Source organism: Homarus americanus, unplaced genomic scaffold, assembly GCF_018991925.1.
Source record: "Homarus americanus isolate GMGI-L3 unplaced genomic scaffold, GMGI_Hamer_2.0 scaffold24694, whole genome shotgun sequence".
In the NCBI taxonomy this organism is placed as follows: domain Eukaryota; kingdom Metazoa; phylum Arthropoda; class Malacostraca; order Decapoda; family Nephropidae; genus Homarus; species Homarus americanus.
Genome location: NW_024732780.1, coordinates 7,425,450 through 7,451,591, shown reverse-complemented (window position 1 = coordinate 7,451,591; position 26,142 = coordinate 7,425,450). Strand labels below are relative to the sequence as shown.

Genomic DNA, 26,142 nt, shown 5'->3' with positions numbered 1-26,142 from the left:
CCATGTAGGTCGTTACTTTACATTTGTTATAATATTCCTTTCATTTGTTTATATTTTTTGCTTGTTTTTCAGTATTTTATATTAGTTTAGTAACAAGACTCATCACATCCCCATAGCCCTCTCCCTACCACTCCAGGCCAAGCTGTCAGATATGTAATGGTTATTTTTATAGTACTTATAATTTAGGGGAGATATATGTAATTTTCTTCTTTTTGTTTTCTATGGTACATGCACACACAATATTACATACAGAATATGTTAAAAAAAATTATCATGAAGTTAAAAACATAAAATGGAATAAACTTTCTTCTTGTGTTAAGAGTTCACACTGAGTTGTGTCCCATTGTCCAGCAGCCAAATGGCAGTACAGTATTGTTTATTCCTCACAATTATTGGTACTGTATATATTATTTTATCATATTTCTCATAGGCTTTGGTAGCTGGAGGGAATTCAATTTCATTTTTTATAACACTGTTGATAGCATCAGCTGTTGTGGTAGTGGTCACGGCCAAGACTTGTTGGTGGTGCCTTGCTGCAAATTATGTCTAGGAGTATACTTAGTGGTTCTCAAAAGTAAGGGTCAAATAAAGGAAAAAACTCGGGATTTTTTACCCCAAAATCGGATTGAACTTTGTATGAGGTCTGTTTATGCAGTACAGTATATCTGGTGGTGATATACTACAGAGCATTACAGTATACAGTACTGTAGTAGGTTGTGGACATTTTGTAAGTTTTTGATATGATTCACAAAAAATCTAAATAAGGTTTGGGCGAGGGATTTCAGAAAACATATGAATTATGACACATTGCAGATTGTGAAGGATTACTGTATCATGAATTATGGAGGATAATGAATTGCAGAGGATTACTATACTGTTTCATGAATTACTGTATCATATATTGTGGAGGATTACTGTATTGTATCATGAATTATGAAGGATTACTGTATCATTGAATTATGAAGGATTATTGTATCATGAATTTCTAAGCACTTGTATAATTGTGACAGGAGTGTTGAGCTATACAATACACTACTGTACCTTGTGTGAGGCTGGTGGTCAGGGTTTAGAGTGGAGGGGTGTACATCATTGAAACTTCTTCAGTAATTCATCATGTAACGTAAATTGTGTAGTTTATCTTAGTATCAATGGTTTTCTCAACAGATTGATGATGACAGCATAGAAGATGGGGGAGAACATAAGCGTTGATGATGACAGCATAGAAGATGGGGGAGAACATAAGCGTTGATGATGACAGCATAGAAGATATAAGTGTTGATGATGACAGCATAGAAGATGGGGTAGAACATAAGTGCTAAGTCTTGTTGGCTTACAGTAAAGACACAAGTTCATTATAAATAAACCCATGGAAATATGCTGCCCTTTTATTATTTACATTTTTATTTATCACAAAGATAATTATCAGAGTTATAAGTTTGATTAATTATCATTACTGTAGTGTACATACATAGTGCTTCTCTCTGTGTCTGGCTCACACCACAGCTAAGTGTAGAGTAACAATCTATTACTACTGTACTGCCTTACAACATTCTCATGTCATTACTGTACTACTATGGGCTTGTACTTAACTTATCACAGGATAAACAGATGCAGACATGTACTGTACACTAGTACCTTGTGTCCTCAGTCACTAGTACCTTGTGTCACCTTCCTCAGTCATAATCTTGTACACAATAATTTATCTGTTTTAGAATCAGTTTTAATGGAAGTTAATATCATGGTGAGGATTAAATTGTCTTCCTATAACTCTGTGCTGTATGATATTTATGGAATGATTTCAGGTTTTTTTCCCACATTCATGGCCAAGGAACACTGTCAGCCACATGTAACCCAATCATCTCTCTCTTCTTCTCCAGCCAATAGAAAGCTAAGTTGCATCTCACTAAAAAAAGCTCAGTATTTTCTTGTTCAAGACAAATTCAAGTTAAAAAGAGTTCCTTTCATTTATCATAAACTGGTGAGCTTTTAACTGTTATTATTATTAAGTTTTGCGGGACACCTCGAAGGAAAGTTGTGGAACCCGTTGTAGTCGAGGAACCTCAGTTGGGAGCCAGGCAAGTTATTCACTGTACAGTACTTCTGTATATGGTGACATTTAATGAAAGTTAGTCGTGTAACACTTTTTTTTATATGGCTCGAGCTTTTAAAATGTTCCTTTTCTATTTTGGATTGATGGTCATACATTATGTTGTTGTGTTCATGTTTGAGTTTGTTTAAGGAAGTTAGGTAAGTTTAGGTTGGTGAGGTCTATTTTTCATTCCCACTAAGGTTAGGTTAGGTTTAATTTCGAAATAACCAGTGTTTAATAGATTTGCACAAACTACAAGTGTCCACTATAAAAAAAACCCAGTGAAATTGCGGCATTTTTAAAGTAGTTTTCCATGAAAAGTCAGCCACAGGTCAGTCTTCAATAATTACCCAAAATCTATTATCTATATAATGTGGTAACTATTGTATATTAGGTAAATTACTTTTGATAATAGTTTACAAGCTTGTAGCAAAGCTATTACAAAGAATTTCCCGAAGAAATTTGTCCATAGTACATTTAACGTTTGATTATTGTTGTTCCAGTGAGATAAGATGGGACAAATACAATTTAAATCATTTATTTTTTTTTTTTTTACGAGAATTAGCCCACCCGGGCGCAGGTCAAACAACCCACAACCGAGCCTGGGAGGCGAGAAAAAAAGAACGCAAAGAAATGTAAATATAGAAAAAAAAGGTTATACTGTATTAATCCTACACCACGAAGATGCCGGAAAACCAGCTTTTTAAAGTGAGACAGATTGTAAGAGCATGGAAATACAGAAGAAGGCAGAGCATTCCACAGTTTGGCTGTGTGAGGAAAGAAGGAGGTACTATAATGGGTTATTCTCGTGTGACCGACATCCACAGAGAAACGGTGGGAACCGCGGGCAAGACGTGTGTTACGAACCCACGGCCTTGCCGGCGGTACACAGGATGCCAAATCCACCGAACATTGCCCGTTAAAGTACCTGTAAAAGAGAGAGAGTGAAGCAACATTGTGGTGAAGAGAAAGGGAGGAGAGATTGTCGACTAAAGGAGGAGAGTTAATAAGACGAAATGCCTTTGATTCCACCCTATCTAATAGTTGGACAGAAGAAGAGCCACCCCAGATATGAGAGCAGTACTCCAAGCTAGGACAAATGAATCCCTTATATACTTGGAGCAACTGCTCAGGAGTGAAGTAGCTGCGGCATCTGTACAGCATTCCCAACTTTCGGGAGGCAGCTTTAGTTATACTAAGGATGTGTGATTTCCAGGACATATTGGAAGAAATGGTGAGGCCTAACATATTTATTTCAGAATTTGGGAGGATGATTGCGTCCTGAAATGTAATTGGTGGGCAATCGTCTAATTTACAAAGTGTAATAGGTAAGTATTGAGTTTTATTACTATTGAACTTAACCAAGTTTGTACCTCCCCATTCATAGATGCTGCACAGATCTGCGTTGATAGAAGTAATGATATCAGTTCTAAAAACAGAGTTAGGATGAAGGGGAAAATGTGAGGAAGAGTGAAGAGTAGAATCATCAGCGTAAGAATGGATAGAATTAGTTGTAGTGTGAAGTAAATCATTGATAAAAAGAAGGAAGAGAGTTGGTGAAAGAACAGAACCCTGTGGGACGCCACTACTGGTAGAGAAAGAGCGAGAAATCGATCCCTCGACAACAACTGCCATGGATCGGTTCTCAAGGAAGCTAGAGATGAGAAAACAAATTGGGGGAGAGAAACCAAAAGAGGGAAGTTTAGATAGCAAAGACTTGTGCCATACCCTGTCAAATGTTTTGGAGATTTTGAGGGCCACGACAAAAGTTTCCCCATAATCCCTAAGAGAGGATGACCAAAGATGTGTGCAGTAGGAGAGCAGATCATCAGTAGATCTCGGCTGGCGAAAGCCACACTGGTGATCCGACAAAAGAGAAAGGCATTCAAGGTGACGGAGAAAATGGGAGGTCAAGATAGTTTCGAAAATCTTAGAGAGGGATGAAGTTAGAGCAATGGGGTGATAGAGGGATTAGAATGGTCACCCTTCTTCGGGATGGGCTGAACCAAGGCATGCTTCCAAGAAGAAGGAAAAGTTTGGGTTCTGAGGCAAAGGCAAAAGAGGCGAGCAAGCACGGGCCAGGGCTTCAGCACACTCGCCTCAGAACACGAGGGGGGTATTCCGTCCGGTCCATGCGCCTTACTCACATCCAACCTGGATAATACACCGGCAACCCTGCGAGTGGAGATTATAGGAAAGTGCATAGGTTCAGTACGAGGTGCAGGGGTAGGAGGGATAGAGTGGGAATCGTCTAAGGTGGAATTAGAGGAGAATAAGGTGCCAAAGAGGTTGGCTTTGTCAGGGGGAGAGTTGGCTATAGAGTTATTGGGACGGAAGAGGGGAGGAAAAGAAAGCGTGCAGAAGTTGTTGCAGATGTTTTTAGTTAAGGACCAGAAGGATTTACTAGAGGAAGAATTAGTCAGGACAGCAGTCTTTCTTTAAATAAAATTCCGCTTGGCCCTACAAAGAATAGCCTTACAACGATTCCTAGAAGTAATGAAAGAGGTGTGGGTAATAGTAGGAGATAGTTTCATAGCTCGATATGCCCTATCTCTCACCCTGCAAGCAAGAGAGCAGGAGCGATCAAACCATGACTGTAATGTGAAAGTTTTGGTAGAAGATGGGATAAATGCATTCATACCGCCCTGTATAACCCCCAGCAATGCTGTCAGCACATACCGAGGCGTCCCGAGTGGAAAAGCAACATTCATCCCAAGGAAAGTCGGTGAAGAATTCTCGTAAGGATAGCCAGCTTGCTCTCCGATAGTGCCATAGTTGACGTTTCGAGGGGGGTGGGGGAGGTGGTCGTGCCCAGTTTGATTTAATAGAAATGAGGTTGTGATATAGAAGACCCTAAGGGGGCAGAAATTGATTATGAATAGTGTGAGGGGTTAGAGGTAAAACAAAGATCAACAATGTTAGCAAGTTGATCGTGTCCATCAGGAACTTGTGTAGGGTGTTTGATTATTTGTTCCAAATCATTAAGTAAGGAAAAAGAGAGTGCCTCAGCTCCACCTGGGTCATCCCTTGCACCAAGCCACTCTCTGTGATGTACATTGAAATCCCCTAGGTAGAGGATCTCGGTGTTGTGGTGTGTGGATAGCAACGACTCGTGGCAAGAAGTGAGATAGTCAGAGTTTGAAATAGTTGGTAGAGTTGGGAGAACAGATAAGGAAACAAAGAAAAATAGTCATAGTAGGTAGAGATATTTTGAGCCAGATGACATCATAAAGGGGAGATTCAAGATCCGTGAGTCGGGCTATAGGTGTACGTGTGTTGCAGTAGGCGCATACACCTCCCTTAGAACGGAAGGAGGTACAAAGGTTGTAGTTAGAGACTTGAAAAGGTTTGGGTGAAGCTGCTTTGGTCAGTTGAAGTTCAGAGAGTAGTAAGAGGTCGGGGGAAGAGGTTGATAGATGGTGCTCCACAGAAGAAAAATTGGATCTCAGTCCGCTAATGTTGGAAAAATGAAGTGTGAAAAAAGCCGATCCTCCAGCAACCGTAGTGGCGTCAGTTGAGGCCCCAGTGGCTTGATGGTGATCAGGTCGGCCCTGGGGTCCACAACCTTCCAGACCAGTGGGACCCATCGGAGAAGGCCCCGCTTCAGTATTAATATCAACTGACATACGAGAATAAAATAGAATGAATAAAACAGATCAAGAATGAGTACGATTTTATTTGTGGTGTTGTCAATAGTAAGAGAGACAGTTGAGACCCTGCAATTGTGTGTAAATGAGGCAGAAAGATAGATCAGCAACCTGGGACTTGGTCACAATTTTCGTGATGCCATATAGCAGCAGGTCTACCATATTTTCCTAGGTGGTAGTACCTCCCTGTTTGATAGCTGCCTACTACCTGTTGGTAGGGATAATACTGTATAAGGGAAATTGTAAAAAGACCATGTTTTGTTATATGCGGGATCCTTGTTACAAGCAGATGATTTTGTTTATAAGCGGGGTCCTTGTTGTTGTTATGGCAGACGACGCAGCGGCTGGATGAAGGGTTTGCCCAACATATCGTACGGCACTCCCGGCAGATAACCTGGCGACTGATAGCTGCCCGAATGAGTCGTACGTCTGGCACTTCATTATTACCTAAGACTTCACTTTTAACTGCTACAGCTGGCACTGGGAGGCCCTGATAACATATTATATAACGGCTATTAATGCTACAATAAGATGAGCGGCAGAAGTAGAACTCGTCAACTACAGATCATGACGCCCGAGGAGGAGCTTGAAAATCTAAGAAATGAAGTAAGATAAGATGAGACATTTATTATTGTACACGAGGCCATGTTAGCTAGAGAACTACATTCCAATAGGGTCTGTATACTGTTAACATGTTTCCCTGTGAGCAACCCTAATTGTAGACAACAAAACTGTTCCCATTAAACTTTTCGTTATTCCTGGCGCAGATGGTGGGGTAATTTCTGAGAACAGCACTACCACTAGAACAAGCCTTTGAACAACTTACCTAACCTTTCTCAACTTGTAAAAATGTTAAGAATCAGGATCAATCCACCATATTTCAGGATCAGTTCACCATATTATATTATTTTTCTTTCCCCAAAACCAGGTTGGTGTTCTAGGTCGTGCAGTAGAGAGTAAAACTGCTGCAGTGGGAATTCTCAGAGCAGAACTTCAAGAGTGTCAGAGAGAGAGAGACAAATTCCGAACATTAGCAGAACAAGGAACACTACACCGTTCATCTTGCTCCACTGTTTCGAAGGTGAAAATTAATACAATACTAAATTAATCCTCTCACTGCGGTCCGACTAATTACCCAAATGTAGCCAAATGTAGCCGCAATGAAGTCAAATGATGGTCCTACAAGCGTAATTCGGGCTGTGAATCACTTCTCGATTATTATTTGGTGTCAAAGTAAAAAAAAATTGGTAAACTTAATTTAATCTGAGTTGTGTTGTGTTAGGTTAGATTAGGTCAGGTACATGCACTTGATCTATTAACTCAGATTAAATTAAGTTTACCAATTTTTTGTGACTTCGTGACACCAAATACTAGTCGAGGTTAGGTTAGGTTAGGTACATGCACTTGATCTATTAACTCAGATTAAATTAAGTTTACCAATTTTTTGTGATTTTGTGACACCAAATACTAGTCGAGAAGTGATTGGCAGTCTGATTTATTCATCTAGGACCATTATTTGACTTCATTGCGACTACATTTGGGTAATTCCTCGCTCCGTCGGTACATGCACGCGATTTATTAACTCAGATTAAAGTAAGTTTTCCAATTTTTTAACTCTTATTTTTTCACCCATCAGGCCCCGTTGTGGGTTGATGGATGACCTGTGCCTGGGTGGTTATCCCCCTTTAAAAAAAGGAAAAAGTATGTACAGTATACAGTACTGTAAACAGTATATACCATAAGTACAGTATACACATTGTTTTTCTTTTTTCACATATCAACAGCCAGCATACTCTGACCCGTGCAGATCAGCAATGTTAAGTGGCTCAGATGGTACTTTAGCACAGCTTCTCTCACAGTCCAAAGAGGAGAACAAGATGCTGCGACAGGATGCTACTGAATTACGCTGTAAACTGCACGATGCACAGGCAGATATCAAGGTCAGGGATAACATCATTAACCAAACTTTAAATGTTCAATGGCAAGGCAGAATAAATATACAATTAATTTCAATTAAATATTGTGAGATGCACCATCTTTGTACAGTACAGTTACACACTGTGTTGTTTGTAGACACAGGAGGGAGTCCTTCATCAAGAGTTGTAATACTGTACACTGATGAATAACTCTATCTTTGTATATAAATACAGTACAGTATGCAGCTGTTCAGTATTATTTTGTGAAATTATTTGTGGTATTACACATCAAACCGTGAAAACTAAATATCAAACAGCTCAATTAGACATAACACAAGGATAAATTCCTTATAGGTTGTCTTCATGTAACATCCCTGTTTTGGTGGTCCACCAACAGACAACACACTGTACTGTACTGTTTTGGTGGTCCACCAACAGACAACACACTGTACTGTACTGTTTTGGTGGTCCACCAACAGACAACACACTGTACTGTACTGTTTTGGTGGTCCACCAACAGACAACACACTGTACTGTACTGTTTTGGTGGTCCACCAACAGACAACACACTGTACTGTACTGTTTTGGTGGTCCACCAACAGACAACACACTGTACTGTACTGTTTTGGTGGTCCACCAACAGACAACACACTGTACTGTACTGTTTTGAGGCAGCCACATCCCCATACCAGGCTGAAGTAGGAGTTATGCAAACAAATAAATATATATATATATATATATATATATATATATATATATATATATATATATATATATATATATATATATATATATATATATATATATATATATATATATATATATATATATATATAATGTGGTGCAAACAAAACTTTCATAAGGTCAAAACATAAACGGAAGAAGCATTTCTTCGTGCGCTGGCGAGAGTTAACAGGATGAACTGGGGGAGTTATGTTATGGTTATTTTTCAACTCATAATTTCTAGTACAGTACTTTACATAAACTAACTTTCTTAGCATCTTTTTATTCAGTTACATGTACAGACGCTATCCTGCATACATAATGTGCAAAAAACTAAATGAAATAAGTATTGTAAGGTCAAAAACAAGTAATTAAACATTAAATTTATGTGTGAGAGAGCAGGAAGGAGAGCATTGCTAAGTGTCGGGAGAAGGAGCATCCCCAGCTGGCATGATGCAGCCAGCATCTATGCATATGACAACTGTTTCAAATGTTGACTTGCCTTTTCCTTAGTGGTTTGAGCTGCATGTTATCATCTAGATTGTATTTTATTAATGTTTTTTATGTGTTAAGTAGTAAATTACAGTAGTTGTATACTATTTATCATTAGTTAGCTAGGATTTGTTGTTAATGAACTGATTTCATGTTTTGGGGGTTTTCTTGACATACTGGATTGGAATCCTATTTTTCCCATATATTCTTTTATTTGCTATACAAAAGTTAGCTTAACAAATAGTTTTCAAGAACGTAACCCATTCGTATAGCGAGGGATACCTATACTGTACATGATGTGTACTGTACAGTCCCCTTCATTAGTGGGTTTACAGGATCTTGTCATATAAACATTCCACATATCATTACAGTGAGATATTTGTTTTAATATTGTTTTGATTCCATAGTGTGTTTAATAATATGAGTTTTCTTCTGTCGAATGTAAACATACACAGGGCTGCCACACTGCACAAAAGTGATGAGCCCTTGTAAATGCACTAGTGAAGGGGACTGAACATATAACATTTGCTAATTGTCTTATTCAATTGTTTGTATGTTCGTTTCTCAGGTGTTGCGTGAGGAGGTCCAACGGTCACGAAGCGAGGAAGGTCGACGAAGAAGCCACGCCCACACCACTATGAGTCAGTTGGCTCATCAGGAGCGAGAACAGTTTATATCCCAAATGGAGGAACTTAGTACAAAAGTCAGTACAGTTAACTTTACATTTAGTGCCATGTGACAAACATATAATTACCACTTGTTTATTATTACTTCACTGTGTTTATTACTTTAGTGTCAAGCTCTGGAGGGTGACGTGCGAGGCCTTGTGGAGGAGCGGGAAGAACTAGTGAGGGAGCTGGATGCCTCCGCTCATAAACTTCACCGCCTAAACTACATCCTCAACACAGTTCTTGCCAACAACTCCACTGCCAGTACCACAAACCAGCCAAAACGCATCTTAGATCTTGATGCCGTTATCACGGAAAACAGGTTAGCTCATTTTGCCGCAATATTTAACTAAGTTTTTTATTACATAGGTGGAGAGAGCTTTACAGCAGGGTGGAGAGAGCCTTACAGCAGGGTGGAGAGAGCCTTACAGCAGGGTGGAGAGAGCCTTACAGCAGGGTGGAGAGAGCCTTACAGCAGGGTGGAGAGAGCTTTACAGCAGGGTGGAGAGAGCCTTACAGCAGGGTGGTGGCCTGATGATTCACTCTCCAGTACCTCCATGATAATCTGCAACAGTACTGACAGTGTACATCAGTATGAAGGAACAACTTTACAATATTATCCTTTAGTGTATAAGGTGCTTTATATATCAAATTTATATATTTTATTGTATTAATATCTTTTACTGTCTTCCAGATACCTACAGCAGCGTTTAAAACAGTCAGAAGAAGAGAAAGTTCTGGCAAAGAGCAATGCATCCAAGTACAAGGTACTGTTACTACTGTACAGTAGTTTATTGGTAATTTTAGTGTGTGTGTCTTTCTTTGTTATTGCATTAGAGGAGGGAATTTCACATGGTCAGCTGGGCACCTCATTGCACAATGCCAAAACAACGTTGACTCAGATCTCACCATCTAAAGGTTTCCAGAATTGACAGGATGTTGACTTGAGAGGTGTTAGGTAAAGCAAGTCAGATATCTCTGGGCTACTGTTCCATGCACAAGTATTATGCTATCTGTAGGAATATCATAAAAGAACTTTTGAATTGTCTCGCTTAAATATTCTGAAATACACGTACCGGGTAAGAAGAAGAAAGTGTTTACTCTACATAAACCGAGTGAATAGTGTAACAGTGTTACCCTGACTACCATAATAATACTGTACCTAACAAAAGTTATTTTGAAACATTATTTGATAATTTTACAATGTACCGTAGTTTTGACTCTCAAGTGAAGTGTCGTGTAAGTGAGAAATTTTAAGGATAAATGTAATTCAAACAACATTGATGATTTCTTTAATGAAATGTTTTGATTGAAGAAAACTGTTAGGAACAATAAAGTTAACATGCAAAGACAGGGTGAACAAGTACTGTACTGTGCACTTTGAGATGATCCAGCATGGAAGAGTTTAAGATGTACAGTACAGTTCCATGGCTGAGGTAAAGGAGTTACATCTACACTAGCTTAGCCTATACCTGTACAGTATTGAGAATGTTGATAAAAGAAACTGTACTGAACTTTGAATCTTACATGACTAATAGTACACTAATGGGTGTCACAACCCTTAATGGTAAGCCTATATGAAGTTCACTTTGTATGTTGGTAATAATAACAGTTATCTGACTGTACTCTACAAAAAGCTTGGCTGGTTAGTACAATACTATCTTATGTACAGTACAGTACTGTATTATTTACACTTATAGAATTTTTTTGTTATTAAGAAATTAACTTTCTTGCTAGTTAGGCCTTGTACACATTATAACTAACAGCATGAAATAAAAGACTATGTATGTTATAGATGCATGTATAATATTTATCTGTACTGTACAGGAAGTTACCCTCAAAAAGCCAATTACTGTACCAGATCTGTCATAAACTTTATACTGTACAGTTGTACCCCGCTTTACGCGGTCAGTTGGACCCACAGGGTACCGCGTTAAGTGAACAACAGAACATATGGGATTAATTCCAATAGAGACTGGCCCGACCCCCAAACTCCACTTTTTGACGACACAACTATGTTGTAGTAAAAATTTTATCTTAACTTAATGATGGTATGAACAAACAAGTAATATAGAAGAGGTTAGGTTAGGAAAAATAAAGGTTAAGTGAGGAAAAATAAAGGTTAGGTTAGGAAAACTAAAAGTTAGGTGTAACACTTACGTTAGTAGAAGAGATGGGTCGGCATACGGGGATGGAGGCGGAGGGAGAGGCGAGGCAGGCGGGAGCGGGTGGCGGGTGGGGCGAATCTAAAAATAGCGTCTCGAGCCGGACACTGTGCTTACATGGGTAGATGAACCGCATTAAGTGAAAGTTCGGTTCTGGCGAGGCACCGCGTATATGAGAAATCGCGTTAAGTGAAACCGCGTAAAGCGGGGTACAACTGTACTGTACTGTATATGACACAAGCATTACAGTACAGTATAATACTACAGGGGGAACTTCACTGTGGTCTTGTTGATATTCTCTACCCAAAAGTTAATGATTTCTTTCTTTATAAAAACAAAGTAAAAAACTTAAGCTTCACATGACTTTGATGCAGTCATTGGTAATTGAGCCTTATGAGGGTATCACCTGGTGAAGGGACTTACCTGCGTAATAACTTTTCATATTTCAACATTTGCTTTATCTTCTTCACTCCCATAAGGCTGCATTAGAGAAGTGCCGCTCACATGGATCGCTCAAGCTAGGCACTTCAGAAAACCTCATTGTAACACCACAGCAAGGTAGTATATCTTTCAAATAATTTTTTATATGCTGTAAATACTCATGAATTGTTTGATGAAGAAGGTGTTACAGATGGTTCACAGAACCTGTAATTAAGGGGGACTTTCTCTCTGATGGTTCACAGAACCTGTAATTAAGGGGGACTTTCTCTCTGATGGTTCACAGAACCTGTGCTCTACTTGGTTAAGGGACCATATGCCTGCCCTTTCTTACAGTTACAGAAAGTATCTACTTCACTGTTTGATACTTTACAAAATAGAATAATTTGTGCCAGTTAAGATTATAGCCAACCACTTAAGTGCTTTATTGTCCAAAAATGCCTTAGTGCATTTTCTTTTTTTCTTCTTTATTTTTTTACAAAATTATACAGATGTTAAATTTGCTCATATTTGTCTTCTTGTTATTTATTGCACATGTATATAAATACAAGTACACCACCAATTTTCTGGCACCCTTTGTTCAAAAGCCTTGCCATATTATCTGTTTTGCCGGACCAACCGAGGTCAGGTAATAATAATTCAACAATACACCTGTGACCCTGTGTCTTTAAAGCACCATGAACTGCAAGAAACTTAAATTAAACAAATATTAAACGTGAAAAAGCCATAATTTTGAGCAACATATTACTTTGTACTCAAATGTACGACACATAAAGGACTAAAAATATTTATCTCTTGTGCAAACTGTCATGTTTATACTCCAATTAATCACTATCTTAAAACGATTCCAGCAATGTGACTTTTATAAGATAAAAACTTTAAGCCTAAAACTGCCTTCACCCGAGCTGGGAGGAGGGGGCAAGGAGAGGTGAGGTGTTGACAGCCAGCATAGAGATAACAAAGTTATCAGTCATATAGAGGGAATTTAAGTTTTGCACTTTTAAAATGTCACTGAATTGACTTGGCAGATTTAACTTACATTACTGGAATTCTTGCAAGATATTGATTTATTTAAGTACAAACATTCCATTGTTTGCACGAGACAAAATTTTTATTAATTAACTAACTTAGTACATTTGAGTACAGGTTTGCTCTTAGACATTTATTTCTTTTACTTTTTTCACAAAATGTATTTAGGAGGGTGTGTGCATGTACACGAGTAAAAATAAATGAAGAAAGTTGTACAGTATATATCTACCCGAAAATACGAGTTGAAAAACAACCATAACACGTCACAGCTTGGCCCAGTAGTCTGGTGGTTGCAGTGACGAGTCTAATCTGGCTACAATGCCATGATTAATCACTATTATATCAGTAAACACTAATAATAACAGTAAATCCAGTGAAATATGGCAGGGAGGGAAGTTAAGTGCCCTCTCGTAATTTTGTCAGGACTACCGGGGGTAATTGAGGTGCTGGACCATCAGTTCCTGGAAAATTGGTGCCAAATTTTTCTCGAGGGATCTACGCGGTTCACTTGGGTCGCCTAAAACGATGGGTGGAAAAAGGGAGAAATCACATCTCTGGTTAATGACACTACAGTAATAATGTTAATAACACTACAGTAATATGTTAATAACACAGTAATATGTCAATAACACTACAGTAATATGTTAAAAACACTACAGTAATATGTTAATAACACTACAGTAAAATGTTAATAACACTACAGTAATATGTTAAAAACACTACAGTAATATGTTAATAACACTACAGTAATATGTTAATAACACTACAGTAATATGTCAATAACACTACAGTAATATGTTAAAAACACTACAGTAATATGTTAATAACACTACAGTAAAATGTTAATAACACTACAGTAATATGTTAAAAACACTACAGTAATATGTTAATAACACTACAGTAATATGTTAATAACACTACTGTAATATGTTAATAACACTACTGTAATATGTTAATAACACTACCATAATATGTTAATAACACTACCATAATATGTTAATAACACTACTGTAATATGTTAGTAACACTACTGTAATATGTTAATAACACTACAGTAATATATTAATAACACTACTGTAATATGTTAATAACACTACTGTAATATGTTAATAACACTACTGTAATGTTAATAACACTACCTTAATATGTTAATAACACTACTGTAATATGTTAATAACACTACTGTAATATGTTAATAACACTACTGTAATATGTTAATAACACTACAGTAATATATTAATAACACTACTGTAATATGTTAATAACACTATCAATATGTTAATCAGTGTGCGAGTTACTTCACGACTACCGTGGGGAAGTTGGAGGAGCGGCCGAGAGTGACCTGAGGAGTCTCTGTGTTGCTCTTGTTGATGCTCTCAACCAGCGGTTCCGAGCCTTAAGAACTCAGCGTTCTGCCAACAAGTAAGTGAATTTTGTGTGGACTAAACTCTTGCACCTGTTTATGTAAATTTAACCCTTAAAGGTCTGATGTATATTAAAGTCTCCATTCAGAAACTGAATAATAGACTAAAAAAGGAAAATCATAAAATGAATGTTTTAGTCTTATGAAATGTTAGACATACATGTTAGTCAATAGGAAATAACATAATTATTACTGTACTCACCACCTGTGGTTATTGGTGAGTCATGGTACCTCAGCACCCCCCTATCTTGGAGTGAACGGTGGTGCACTACCAACTCACTCCATGTTCTTACAACACCTTCACATGGTTCCTTATTATTACAGTACATTCACCACTCTGTGGCAGGGCTTGGGAGCTGGAGTTCTAAGTGGGTAATCCAGAGAGGTAGACGCACAACCTTCCTCTTTGGTGACAACTGTTATACTGTTTTTTGTTTAAGATGCTGTGGGGGATGAGCTTTGCCACAATAGTAGTCACGCTACTTGCGCGGGAAAATTAACAAATGAAGCACTAGATAGACGACATCAGACCCCTACTGCGTCGGACGATGTCAGACCTTTAAGGGATAAGGAAGTCATATGGTAGCAACATGGGATTGCTATCAGAACAGAATACAGTTCAGAGGTCCCCAGCCCTGAACCCTGATTGGGGAGTGTGAAATTACTAATGTTGTGAGCTAGTAATTGTGGTACAATATTTCACTATGTGACAAGTCTACTGCATTAAAAATAACATAATTACTGTTTGTACCGTGAGCCTAAAAGTGTCTTATCCTAACCTTCATTAAACAACAAAAAGCTTGCATATGGTACTTCAGTATAAAAAATTTAAATACATGATTGTAATGTAATTAGGTTTAATATTTTATCAGGGTGCTGGTTGGGCGAGTGTCAGAGCTGGAGAGAAGATTATCCACCATTGGTAGTTCAGAAGACATGAAGGTGGACGAAGAAGGGACGACTACTGATGCTCCTGAACTACAGGTAGCCTTACTGGGTCTTATGGATGGATATGCTCCACCGGCAGGACCAATTATAAAATACAATGAAGAGGATGTCCTTCAGGACCCTCGTCTTGCTAAACTCATCCAAACAATTAGTTCAGGACAGGAACCAATGGAGAAGAGTAAGACTGTTGAACACCTAAATGAGGAGACTGCAGATGCTAAGTTTAATGATACTATAAAACTAAATTTGTAGTCATGGAAAGAAATTGAGCATAAGCCATGAGGAAAATATTTCACATATTTCAGAAAGCAAAGTGAAACTTGATTCTGAAAATAGTTGTTTAGTCAGTACTCCACTGGCTACCAATAAGAGTGTGATAGACAAGACCACTAGTGAGTATGATAAAATAGTTGTCCCAGCGAGTGAGAATATAGTTGTAAAACATTTGTGTGATAGTGAAGCAGAGGTTGAGAGTAAGAGTAGAGATGTAATACTAACTGAGAATGATGGCACACCCTATGATTCAAGGAGTAGATTAACGGCAACAAGTAAACTAGGTAAAGGAAGCAAAACTGGAAGGAAAGACTTGTTAACAGTGAATGGTGTGTCTTCTAAAGAAACAAATGTGCAAGATACTCATGAGAAAAAAAAATGCAATGTAAAACCTGAGGATGATCTTGAAGAAATCATTCCTATTGACCAGCTAGACTCATACATCAGAGAAGTTCAGCTCAAGAGAAAACAGTTAGTGAACACTGAACCCACTAATGAAAACAAACCAATTGGTGATGCAATTGATCCTCAGAGAACTTGTATTGAAAGTAAAGACAACAATATTACATTAGAAGGCTCAGAACAAGGTACTGTGGTGGAACCTTTAGCTACACTGGAAGTAAAAGATGATGTGGATGATGATGACAGCAGTTTTGATCTTAATATTAGTGATTATGATAGTGACAATGATAATCTTGATGTTGCTCTTCAAGAATGGCAGAATGACTTTGGTAAAGGTAAGGTGAAGAAAGGGAGTCCCAAGAAAACCAGTGGGAAGGAAGGTTTTAATCTGTGGAGGAAAGATACCTCATCTGAGACACAGTTGCCACCTGCCCTACAGGAACTGTTGGATAGAACTTCTGACTCACTTGATAATGACATAAATTGTAGCTAAATGTCCTGTATCTGTGCTTTGATAATGAGATAGTGCACAAGTTTCACTCTGAAATTAAACAGTGCTTGAACTGTATACAGTAAATCCTCATTTTTGTGGGATTGTTTCCAAAGGTGTTGTGTGGTCACAGACAGAGTTATGAATCTAATAGGTAATGAGGATCACATTTCATAACTATCAAGACCATCCATTATTACAGTTTTTATCAATAGTATTATAGCCCCTGTAAAGCACCACTTTTAAACTAAAACAAATATTTAAACAATAAAACTTTATTATGGTCGAACTGGAGTAAATAGTGGAACTACATTCATCATATTTGCTATGAGTTGTACATAAGAATAAGTAAATTTGTCAGGAGTGCAATGTCTTTTACTCTGTTCATAACCAATGGAATGCTTCCCTTATTTTCCATTAAAACAATAGTTTACAAAAGTATATTGTCTTATACTGTACATGTATACTGATTTTTGAGAGCACATCTGTTAAGGATGACTGTATTGTCTCCACCATTGAAACCGGCAAAAGTAAATTAAAAGTCTTAAGCTCTGCTCCTATTTCTAAGTACTGTAGTTATCATACTCCATGCACCATTATGGTATATTTATTTTATTACACTAGTTCAGTGGTAGAACATGTTCTTTAACCCAATGGCCCCACACACACAATAAAAATTTCCTTCTTACAGAGAAAGATTAGGAAAATTAAACGGTGATTTACACCATCTCTTTCTTACAGCTCACTTGTGATGCCTTTAGCTTCTTCTCATGGTATCCTTGTAAATGGAAACAACTATGAATATACAAGAAGGTGATCAACCCTTAACAGGTAAATAACTACATCATCATTCTGTATGTATTGAAGTGAAATAAAATAAACGACAAGATTAAGATATAATAGATGATTAACTTAATATTTACAGTACTAACACATTATCATAATTCCTAGCGTTGACTTGCTAATTGAAGGGATGGCAGCAGTGGTGTTATCACAACACTCCTCAGTAATGCTCCACGACCATAAGTAGTACCCAAGTACATTACGCTACAATATACATAGAAACTCTACAATCTCAGATATTTTTATCATTTTCAACGGACTTTTTGTAAAGTCAAATTTATGTACGTTAAGTAACGGAAGAAATCCCCAAATTGTACCGTATATGCAGATCTTTTCATTTTGTTGTCATTCAATGACTTTTGCTGTCGTATAAGATGTGTTCTACTGAGGTAGTCCCCTTCATAACAAGACCCCTAAACTAATTTATCCTGTCGCCTGACACAAGCCAACCGTCATCTATCAACTCTTTTAAGCACAACATCCTTCTATCTCTTTCTTCATCTTTCCTTCGCCTCTGCATCTACCTCTAAATCACACACATTTTTTACTAATCACTTCTCAATCTCTCAATAAGTAAATTCACTCCACATCCTTACTACTGTACTGACTACTGCACTTACAACTTTCTACTTCCTATTTGCAGGTCTTTCTTTCTTGTTGCTTCCTTTTCCTCCTGTGCATTATCTAGTGTTCACGCTTCATACCCACATTAGCTCAACAGTTCCCCAGTCAACCTGAGTGTCTCCGATAGGACCTTCTACTCCTGTGTGTCCAAAGTGGTATAATTCTGTCTGTCTCATCTATTACACTTAAAACTTAATCAAAATATTCTCCCCATTACTTCATCTGTTTTGAGCAACACAGAACATCCCACTTTTGATTCTTGGTTACCATACCACACTTCTACCTTCTTTCTGAATGACCACTACCAACCTCTCGGCCCACCATCTATAATTGTAGCCATTTGTCTTTACACCAAAACTCACTTTTACACTAGACTGATGCTACTGAACTCCTTACTATAAGTGCTGTGTCATGTAACCTCAGTCAGTTTGGATCATTCCGCCAGAAACATCTTCAGTCTCTGGCCAGGGAACGACGCCCTAATCAATGTATTTGATGATGCAACTTGTGACCTCTCTTTTTTTTATATATTTTAAAACAAAGTCTTTAATTAATCAATATTTTTACATATTACCCTCTCAAAATTGTGGTTTTCAGATAATCTTAATGAATTCACTACAGTACCAACATTATCACCTGAAGTGCAACCTAATGATTCATTAGCATAAACAACACTGTACACTACATGACAAACCTTCACAAACAAAAAGCCATGCCTCATTGAAGCTGCCAGGTGTATAATGCGTACTGATGCTGGCTGCCCCCCTATCTGGGTGATGAGAGGGAGTGCTGAGGCCACTAGCTGATGTGGACCACGACCTACACTCACAAACGCTATACGTGTTTTAATGTTGAAGTATTTAACTGTAAGAAAGAGTATATTTAATGAAACTATATAAATGGAATATAGAGTACAGGAAGGGATTATATTATTGCTGAGCGATGACCATCTGGGAGAGGCTTAAAATTGAAATTGAGGGGATATTTTATTGGCAAGAATGTACTGTTATGTGTGAGTGTGACATAACTTTGAAGTGAATTTCATACAGTACAGCATAGTATTGGTACTTGCAGTTATTAAAAAAGAGTGAGGGAATTATCCTTAGTTCTCAGGGAGGACCTGGTGACTCATGTTCTGCATTGACAAACTTATGGGTTTGACCCCAAGGTTCTGAGACTTGGTCATCTGAGCTACACTCTAAAACTGCAGCAAGGCTAAAGATTAGATCTCTCCCGGCTCAACTGCAGCAATATGGAAAGCACTTGCGTCTAGTACAGTGATCCTGGCTTCATCACCTTTCACTTCTCTGATTGTCTAATCATCTCCATAGAGAGTAAAGGCCCGTCCACACGATCGAGCAGTGCCCGGAAGGAACACGCTATATGCCCGTTATCGGGCAAAGCAGCGGATTGCCCGTGCCCGTCGTTGAGCGAAATCATGGTCCACCTGCCTGGTGGTTTGCTGCCGGATATGGAGCAACGACTCTGCCAGACAAACGATAAAACCGGAAAACTGACATTCCTATAATATTGTCATTGATATTCAACATTACTCAAGCCTGCAATACAAGACACGTGTTATTATTGGAACCCCACGCGACTGTCAAAAACAGCCGATCACTACGCCACCGCTGACCTCGGGGTCGGGTCCTCAAGTCGGTGAGGTATGAACAGAGATACTGACAGAACGTATGCTATCACTTTGTAAAACGCAGGTAAGTACTGCAAATGTGATACTGATATGTTCCTCGCCTCGTCCAGATGTCCAGTGTATAACCAAATAAGCTTATGCAATGTACATTTTATGCTGACAATAAACGGAGATTGTTCATGTATTATGCAATGAGGACATACTGTGTGTTCTTCGCTCCTGCCGCTCTCCTTACTCTAGTCCCATAACTTCCTGTCTGTGCATATCATAATTCTAACATTATTCAATGAATTTTTATGTACAACAAATCTCACCTGCAAGTAATCTTCCTTGAGTACTTCCATGGCTTGACAAGTTGCAGGTATTATGCGAGACAAACTTTGTTTTGATATCCCGTTCTATACTGAAGTGACGTAGGTGCACCCAGTTGAAAGATATGAGCGTTGCCTCTAGGCAAGCCTCTGCAGATATATCCTCCTTTATATTGGTATCCTGTTTTTTTATATATGGTTCCACTTTCGCTAGAAGTTTATAAAAGGTGTTGGGGTCCATTCTCGTGTAATTGGTGAAGTCTTGCTCATGTCCATCTTGCAGTTCACGTCATATCGTGGCACGACTTCCCAATACTTTTCTTCGACCTAACCACTCTTTGGACTATTCCCTTTTCTGCATTTGGTTCTTCTTTTTGCACATAGCAGCAATTATTATAGTACACAACGCTATACTCTTTGCTTTCACTGTCCGGTGATTATTCCTGCGACACACCATGGTGATCGTACCGCGCTCGCCACTGCCGAACACCTACTAGCTACCGGTGCCCGACTATGACTGCCGCCAACCACCCCGTGGTGTACAACACAACACAGGCTTTGCCCCGCCGGGCACTGCTCGATCATGTGGACGGGGCTTAAGAATATGATTCACACAATCATGCTGGTTATAAAACTGTATTTTAGGATTAATCCCTTACAGTAAAACCCAAAAACCGGATGCCAGAAATCCGGACCACCCGAGAATCCGGACTTTTCGAAAACTCCAACTTTTTATTTTATTTAGCGGGCTTTTGTGTGTATGTGCATGAGCGCCACAGCTGCATTAGCGACAACAAGGCACCACGCGGTCGCCACTTTAAAACGAGCAATCAAACTGTGACATGTAATTTTGAGTCCTACACTTTCCATTTACAGAGTACTGTACAAGCCCATAATAATGGCTCCTAAAGTAGATAAACTTCGTTGTGTGAAGAGAAAAAGAAGAACACGTTGAAATTGAGTGACAAACTTGAAATAATTAAGAAACTAGAAAGTGGTGTGAGCAATACTGTTCTAATGGAAACATACGCACATTGAAAGTCTACAATTTATGACATAAAAAGGCAAAGAATAAAATTCTAGAATTACAGCTTTTTCTTTAAAACTGCTCGTTTTGATAAATGAAGCATGCTATATTTGCTAATGAATAAACTATCAAAATGTACCTGTTCATCTCTTCTTTATTCCTCCTTAAATTTCAATTTTAAAAGTACTGCCTGAGAATCCGGAAAATCCGAAAATCTGGACCGACCCAATCCCCAAGCAGTCCGGATTTTTAGACTGTATTTATAACTATATGGAGAGTTTAGCTTCAGTGTTACTAAAGGAAGGTAACGTTACCAACTTACCATGGAAGCCAGGAGTTGTTGCAGAAACACCAAAATCACCATGAAGTCTCTTGACTGCCTCAACAACAGCCTTCTGAAGTCCATCCCGGCCAAAGTATACACAGTTTTCTGCCACCAGTTCCACAACACAATATCTGGAACAATTATTAATGATTAAACTATATGTACAGTACTGTAGGTGGTTATAAACCATCATTTGCTGGGTCTACCATCTGATTGGATATCTCCTGTGCATGTCCTGTCAAGAGCTAAAAGCTACCCCCACTTTGTCTATAGCTTGGCTGTAGCTCTGCAGTCCTAACAGTGAAAGGTATTGTTGTCTGCATAATATTATGTTTGACAGTTTACTTCTGTACCCAGTTTGAGGTTTGTCAGTTTGATGGCCTGTGGGGAAACTCAATTTCACAATGCACAGCTCAACTCATCATGTGACCAGCTCTTTTTATTCCAGATGCAGGTTTCTGGGACTGTATACTTAACCATAATGTTAATACAAGAATAAGCACTGAAATTTAATTTCAGGGTGCTCCATTTTGAATGCTGGCTGTAGGGACAGCATTCTAGTTCCCACCCTAAGAGAAGGCAAATTTGTACATAAAATTCACTGTAAAGAGATTACTGGCATTGTACAGCATTTGTCGGCCCAAGTGGACAATATTTCAGTTAGTGGTGATGTGCAGTGTATGCTCCCCCTAACAGTGTATTTAATTCTAACCAATGTCAAGGGCATTTTGAGACCATTTTGAAGCCTGTACACTTGATATTAGGAGATATTCTGAAGTCAATAGTAATTACTTTTTAGTATACAAAAACACCTCAGTACAATACAGGGGGCCCCCCAAATTCATGGGGGTTGGCTTCTCAAAATGGCAGCGAATTGCCAAATCCGTGAATAACATTTATGGACGGGGTGTTACATTTTTACTTGTGTACAAAGAAATGTATATTCCCTGTATGTGTTTGCTCTTAGGACAATTATTTCCTTTACCTGTAGACACACACACATTTACAATATAGGTAAAGGAAATTACTGTCTCTAGAAAGAATGGCTCCCTGTCCCAGCTGCAAAAATGCCGGCAACTTTAAAACTACCCACAGACATTCTTGGTTACATCCAGGGTGTCATCCGTGAATAACCGAAAACCGTGAACTGGGAGGGGGCTGTACTGCATTATGCATTAAAGAAAAAGTACTATTGGAATTTTCTGGTGAAAAGCGGGGTCCGGACTCCCTGGACCCACCCTTGAGTAAAGAAACTCTGCAGTATTGGTGAGTTCACTTTCTCCTGACCATCGTTTCATACACATCAACGCTTCCATAGAGAAACAAGTTTCATGCCATTGCTACATTAGCTAAATGAATAATAAAATGAACCAACCTAACCTAACCCACAATAGGTTGATCTATCCAATAAATCAAATAATGCAGGAATTCCTGTTAACACTCGGTATGTTAACAGTGAATGTGGCTCTGTAGTCTGTCGAGAAAGATTAGCGACTGGGGAAAAAAAATCTCAGAAATAACAAGAAGCGGTTATTTGTCCGAGTAGGGATCTTTATTTGCGAATGATAGTTTTCCAGCATTCATTCTGATTGGTCGAGGCTGATAACGGTGATCCTACTTTAATGAATTCTGTCAAGTGAAAATGTAGTAAGTTAGGTTAAGCTAGGTTAGGTTTGAAAGTAATTAATTCAGTAATCAGAATGAATGCCGGATAAACAGTGGAAATATATACGGTAATGTACAGTAATGGTCCGTGACTGGACAAATACTGTAACCACTGCCAAAATAATATTAAGGTACACAAATTGCAAATTATTGCCATTATATGGTACTGTATTGTAATGTCTTGAGATCAGAAACATTTTATCTTCTAATGAACAATAGGTAACAACAGAGGTCCAGGATAACCACTCACCGAACCAAAAAATCTCTTTAAAAGAAAACTTATCTATGACCTCAAGAATAAATCAAGTAAGGTGAAAAAATATATAATTTTGTGTATTAATTTTCCTGCAAATAAAGACCTACATTTATGGTTAAAGCGTTGACACACTCACCAGCCAGCGACCATAATACTAAGCTCCCAAACTCTTCCCAGCGAACTTTCCATACCTAACCTGACCTTAACTAATGCACTGCCATCCTAGGATAGCTCAGGTATAGTACGTTAGGTTAGGTTACAATATATCCTGGTCAGGGCCCTAATACAGGTTCAACAACAGTAATACCGGAGGAGATGGCTAACAGCAGAAATTGTTTGATTTTGTTAATTTTTTCCAGATATTCTTATCATTATAGTAAATACTTAAAAAGCGGTAACAACTTTTTATTTTTTTTATCTATAATCATAAGGGCAGGGCAGGGCAAGAAGGATAAAGAATGCACGGTAAAACTTGGTAAAAAAAAACAACAACAACTAATAACACTAAAATGATGTCTCTACATTCTGTGTACATGAAAAATTAATAATCTACCATAAATACTCATTTGCTTTGTTTGTTTACAACCGACCTGTTCAATCTGAGCATTTTCTCAATCCCACAAGAAACATAAAATTATGCCATGATGCTTCAACAATGTTGCTTTCATTAGTATCAGATATAAGAATATAAGAACATAAGAAAATAAGGAGTCTGCAATAGGCCGGTTGGCCTGTGCATGGCAGCTCCTGTCAAGAGTTACTACCACTCTCTATCATCCATGAATCTATCTAGCCTCCTTTTGAAACTTTCCAGAGTTCCAGGATTTACTACAAAGTTGCTAAGCTTGTTCCACTCGTCCACCACCCTATTTGTGAACCAGTTTCTTCCTATCTCCCTCCTAAACCTAAACTTATCCAACTTAAATCCGTTGCTCGAGGTCTATCCTGCTCGGATGTTATAAGAACTTTATCTATATCCCTTTATTGATTCCTTTCACCCACTTAAATACTTCTATCATATCTCCTCACACTCTTATCTTTCTAGGGAATGCAAGTTAAGTTTCTTAAACCTATCCTGATATGGAAGGTTTCTAAGTCCCGGAATCATTTTAGTCATTCTTGGCTGCCGACTCTAGTGAACTTATATCCATTCTTTAATAAGGGCACCAGAACTGAACCACATAATCGAGAGTGCGGCTGACAAGCGCAAGATATAGTTGCAATAAGACCTCTGCACTCTTATTACTTACACTTCTAGATATAAAACCCAATACTCTGTTTGCCTTATTTGAACATGCACTGTTTTCTGAGCGTGGGTCTGGGCTTCTAAGTATCCCTAGGTCTCATTCACAAAGTCGACTTCTCTAGGTTGATGTTGTTAAGGCTGTATACATTGACAGTATTTGTTCTTCCAATATTAAAATACGCTGCACTTGCTGGTGTTGAATTTCATTTGCCATTTTTCAGACCACCTCTGCAGTTTCTTTAGATCCTCCTGTAATACATTTGCATCCTGCCCTGAATTAATCTGCCGCCCTATTTTGGTGTCATCCGCAAACTTGCTTATGTCAAAATAAGTAATACAGTAGTTTCTGTTTAATATGGTGAGGGTCCGCCCCCCCCCCCCACAATCAATGAACAATGGCGGTTAGGTCAGGTTAGGTTGAGATGAAACTTGGGTTTTTCCGATGGGTTTTGGTGTGATTCATTCGAATTTGATAATAATCTTTCGCCAAAATTTGGCTCAGATTTTCAATTTAATTTTTTCTTCTAGTAAAAATGGAAAACCCGAGTCAACTTTGGTCCATACCCTTGTTTTTGCTCTACCCTCACCCAAAGATCCCGATTTGCCACGAGTGCCCCAAGATTATCAAACTCAAAAACAGGTCATTTGCGATAGAAATGAAGGTCAGGATAGTTCAAAACACATTAAAACCATTGGAAAAACTTACGTTTCCTGTCCAAAATCATTAAGTGCAACTATAAAAATTACCGAAATTCATGTTAAGCAGATCAAATATTGAAAATACTGTACGAGTAACCAGCACAGTACAACTGCCAGTATAAAACAATGAAAGCCTTTATTAAGAACAACACGGTACAGTACAACACGGTACAGTACAACAGATACAGTACAACACAGTACCTTTTCTTAAACCTGACCATAGTAAAGGTGACACAGTAACTGCTGTAAACAGGCTCACTGAATCAGCTCTTGTCGTATACTGCACACACAGTGTTGTTAGCTTGTTACACACGGCGACAGTGTGACTACCCTGATCCCTCAGGGGAGTCGGGGACCAGGCTCCAGGGAGTCGGGGACCAGGCTCCAGGGGGTCGGGGACCAGGCTCAGGGTCGGGGACCAGAGGCTCAGGAGTCGGGGACCAGGCTCCAGGGGTCGGGGACCAGAGCTCGGGGTCGGGACCAGGCTCCAGGGACGGGGACCAGGCTCCAGGGGGTCGGGGACCAGGCTCAGGGGTCGGGACCAGGCTCCAGGGGTCGGGGACCAGGCTCAGGGGTCGGGGACCAGGCTCCAGGAGTCGGGGACCAGGCTCAGGGGTCGGGGACCAGCTCAGGGGTCGGGACCAGGCTCAGGGGTCGGGGACCAGGCTCCAGGGGGTCGGGGACCAGGCTCCAGGGTCGGGGACCAGGCTCAGGGGTCGGGGACCAGGCTCAGGGGTCGGGGACCAGGAGGCTCCAGGGGGTCGGGGACCAGGCTCCAGGGGTCGGGGACCA

At 39.0% G+C, this 26,142-nt stretch overlaps 3 protein-coding genes across 3 annotated transcripts in view; 2 read left to right on the top strand and 1 right to left on the bottom strand.

Moving 5' to 3' along the window:
- Positions 1-1,376, top strand: part of LOC121869026 (density-regulated protein homolog) — a 41,621-nt gene extending 40,245 nt beyond the window's left edge. The window contains exon 7 of the mRNA XM_042370103.1: positions 1,165-1,376. Coding sequence (XP_042226037.1) covers positions 1,165-1,209 — 45 coding nt within the window. The 3' untranslated portion in view covers positions 1,210-1,376. The remainder of the gene's footprint in view (positions 1-1,164) is intronic.
- Positions 1,377-5,904: 4,528 nt separating this feature from the next.
- LOC121869024 (coiled-coil domain-containing protein 149-like) lies at positions 5,905-17,596 on the top strand. Its single transcript, XM_042370099.1, has 9 exons — positions 5,905-6,342; positions 6,665-6,817; positions 7,521-7,676; positions 9,436-9,570; positions 9,661-9,857; positions 10,230-10,302; positions 12,180-12,258; positions 14,454-14,589; positions 15,463-17,596. The coding sequence occupies exons 1-9, from the start codon at positions 6,268-6,270 to the stop codon at positions 15,788-15,790; spliced, it is 1,332 nt and encodes a 443-aa protein (XP_042226033.1). The 5' UTR covers positions 5,905-6,267; the 3' UTR covers positions 15,791-17,596.
- Positions 16,963-25,766, bottom strand: LOC121869025 (ribonuclease P/MRP protein subunit POP5-like). Its single transcript, XM_042370100.1, has 4 exons — positions 25,552-25,766; positions 21,482-21,615; positions 18,865-19,034; positions 16,963-17,481 (listed from the first exon to the last, which is right to left on the bottom strand). Exons 1-4 carry the CDS (start codon positions 25,569-25,571, stop codon positions 17,461-17,463), a joined length of 345 nt encoding a protein of 114 aa, XP_042226034.1. The 5' UTR covers positions 25,572-25,766; the 3' UTR covers positions 16,963-17,460.
- Positions 25,767-26,142: the final 376 nt, after the last annotated feature.